The sequence below is a fragment of the Carya illinoinensis genome, chromosome 14 (assembly GCF_018687715.1).
Source record: "Carya illinoinensis cultivar Pawnee chromosome 14, C.illinoinensisPawnee_v1, whole genome shotgun sequence".
Lineage (NCBI taxonomy): Eukaryota > Viridiplantae > Streptophyta > Magnoliopsida > Fagales > Juglandaceae > Carya > Carya illinoinensis.
Genome location: NC_056765.1, coordinates 25,484,996 through 25,487,620, shown reverse-complemented (window position 1 = coordinate 25,487,620; position 2,625 = coordinate 25,484,996). Strand labels below are relative to the sequence as shown.

Below are 2,625 nucleotides of genomic sequence, written 5' to 3'. Positions count from 1 at the left end.
CATGACTACATTCCAATTATAAGAATAACTCAAAGATGAAAATTGTTGATCATCTTTATATAAAGGAAGATTGCATGCATCAAGTTCATATCAAAACAAAGCATATCTAAGCTGAAATTGTGGTGTACATTTTCTGTAACAGCTGCATAATATTCTCATATCTGTCTATTGTAATCGTTGTATATTTTATACTTAATTGTATATATCATTCCTAAAATACAACTCTAGACGTAGTGTATATAATTCGGTTTTCATATCAATGATAGTGTGAAGGAAATCAATTATTTCAAACTTCTGCAGTGTACTTTTATCTTATATGGTATCAGAAGAGCCCCTCTCTCACGAGCAACCGATCCCGATATCAACCATGTCTTCTTCCTCAGATCAAACTCAAATTGTCAACCTCAATACTCAGCCATTTTCTACTGCTGCTATCCCTCTTATTGCCCTAAACATCACTGCCCAAATCAATGAAAAATTGACTCCCTCTACCTTTCCCCAATGGCGTGCTCAATTCAAAGCACTCCTCATCGGCTACAATTTACTTGATTATGTAAATGGTGCTGCCGTACGTCCCTCCTCAAATGGTACATCCTCTTTCGATTTACTTAAAAATCATTGGGTTTGGCAGGACAAACTCGTTTTAAGTGCCATCCTAGCCTCCACATCTCCCACAATCACTCCCCTCATAGCCACGACCAAAACCTCTTATGTCGCCTGGAAAAAACTCTATAATCTCTATGCTAGTCATTTAAGGACATGGGCTATACAATTGAATGAGGAGCTTACCTTGATTCAAAGGGGAAATCTGTCAATTCCTGATTACTTGCATGCGGTCAAGGCATTGGCTGATGAAATCACCATTATTGATCATCTGATTTCGGATGATGATCTAACCTTTTATGTTTTGAATGGTTTAGGTCCTGATTTTAGGGAGATTGCTGCGCCAATCCGAGTACGAGAGACCTCACTAGTGTTTGAGGAGGTACACGATCTATTGGTAGGCCACGAGTCCTACCTACGACATTTGGAAGCTGCAACTTAGCAGCTAGTTGCTTCAGCCAACTATACACACCAGACGAAACAAAGAGATACTGTGAAGAAGTTTTCAAAACCCAGTGGTCAACAGCGAAGCAACAACTCTGCTTCCTTTTAGCATAATGTCCAGTGAGATGGCCGTAGGTCTCATCATGGTTCGGGCCCATCCCAATAATCCCAATAGACGTTACCAACCAAAGTGTCAAATTTGTGACCAATTGGGCCACATAGCTAAATCCTGTCCACAACTCCATTCAAATGGAGCAACTGTGAACTGTGCTCAGACTTCTATGGGCAAAGAAAAAACTTAGCTTCTTGATTCAGCTGCCTCCTACAACATTATGGGTGATCTTTCTAATTTGTCTAATCACTCAGAATATGATGGCACTGATGAAGTAATTTTTGATGATGGTTCAGGTTTGGCGGTCTCACACATTGGTTCCTTAGTTTTACATTCCCCTACCCGAACTTTCACACTCCGTGATACACTTTGTGTTTCCCATCTTTGCAAAAACTTAATTTATGTTCATCATCTTACCAAACAAAATAATATTTTTGTTGAGTTTCATCATTTTCATTTTGTTGTAAAGGACAAGATCATGGGGGCAACTCTACTTTGAGGAGCATGTGATATTGGCATCAACACTTTTCCGGGAAAAATTGTGGCTTCCTCATCTCAAATGGTTGCAAATGTGCATGAATGAGCCTCAATTGATGGTTGGCACAAGCGGCTTGGACATCCATCTCTCAAAGTTGTTCACAATCTCGTTAAGAATTTTTGTCTTCCAGTTACATAAAAAAATTGTCTTTATTATGTAGTTCGTGTTCTATTAATAAAGCACATCAACAACCTTTTCGTGTCACTAGTCTCGAAAGTCATACTCTCCTTGAATTAATTTACACTAATGTTTGGGGCCTAGCCAGTTACACCAGAAATGATGGGTCACGATATTACTTTCTCTTTGTTGACCACTATACAAAGTATACGTGGTTCTATCCCATGGTCAATAAATCTAGTGTTTCTTGTATTTTTCCACACTTCAAAAAAATTGTTAAAACTCGTTTTCAAGTCAAAATCAAAACACTCTACTCTGAAAATGGTGGTGAGTTTATTGCATTAAAATCTTTTTTGTCCTTTCATGGCATTACTCACTACACCACTGCTCCTTACACTCCTCAACAAAACAGTGTCTCCTAACGTCGTCATCGACACCTTGTTGGAATGGGCCTTACACTCTCCCATTATACTTCCCTTGATTTCTTCTTTTGGCCATATGCTTTCCAAACTTCCTCTTATCTTATTAACAGGCAGCCCACACCCCTTCTTCAAAATAGATCCCCTTCTAAAGCTCTTTTTGGCCAAAAGCCCAATTACCTCAAATTAAAAAAATTCGGGTCTCTGTTACCCACTCACACAGGCAAACAACTCAAATTAAATGGATCCTAGGTCCAAACTGTGTATTTTTCTCGGTTACTCACCAACTCAAAATGCCTACAAGTGTTTGGAGTCTCATACCCATAAACTCTACATCTTGCACCACATGTTGTTTAATGAAAATCAACAATATCCCCAATATGTGCCCTCTC

The 2,625-nt window shown here is 38.9% G+C and overlaps 1 protein-coding gene across 1 annotated transcript; it reads left to right on the top strand.

The window, feature by feature from the left end:
* The first annotated feature begins 316 nt into the window (after nucleotides 1-316).
* Nucleotides 317-1,045, top strand: LOC122293729. The gene has a single exon (XM_043102220.1). It carries the CDS (start codon nucleotides 317-319, stop codon nucleotides 1,043-1,045), a length of 729 nt encoding a protein of 242 aa, XP_042958154.1.
* The last annotated feature ends 1,580 nt before the right edge of the window (nucleotides 1,046-2,625 follow it).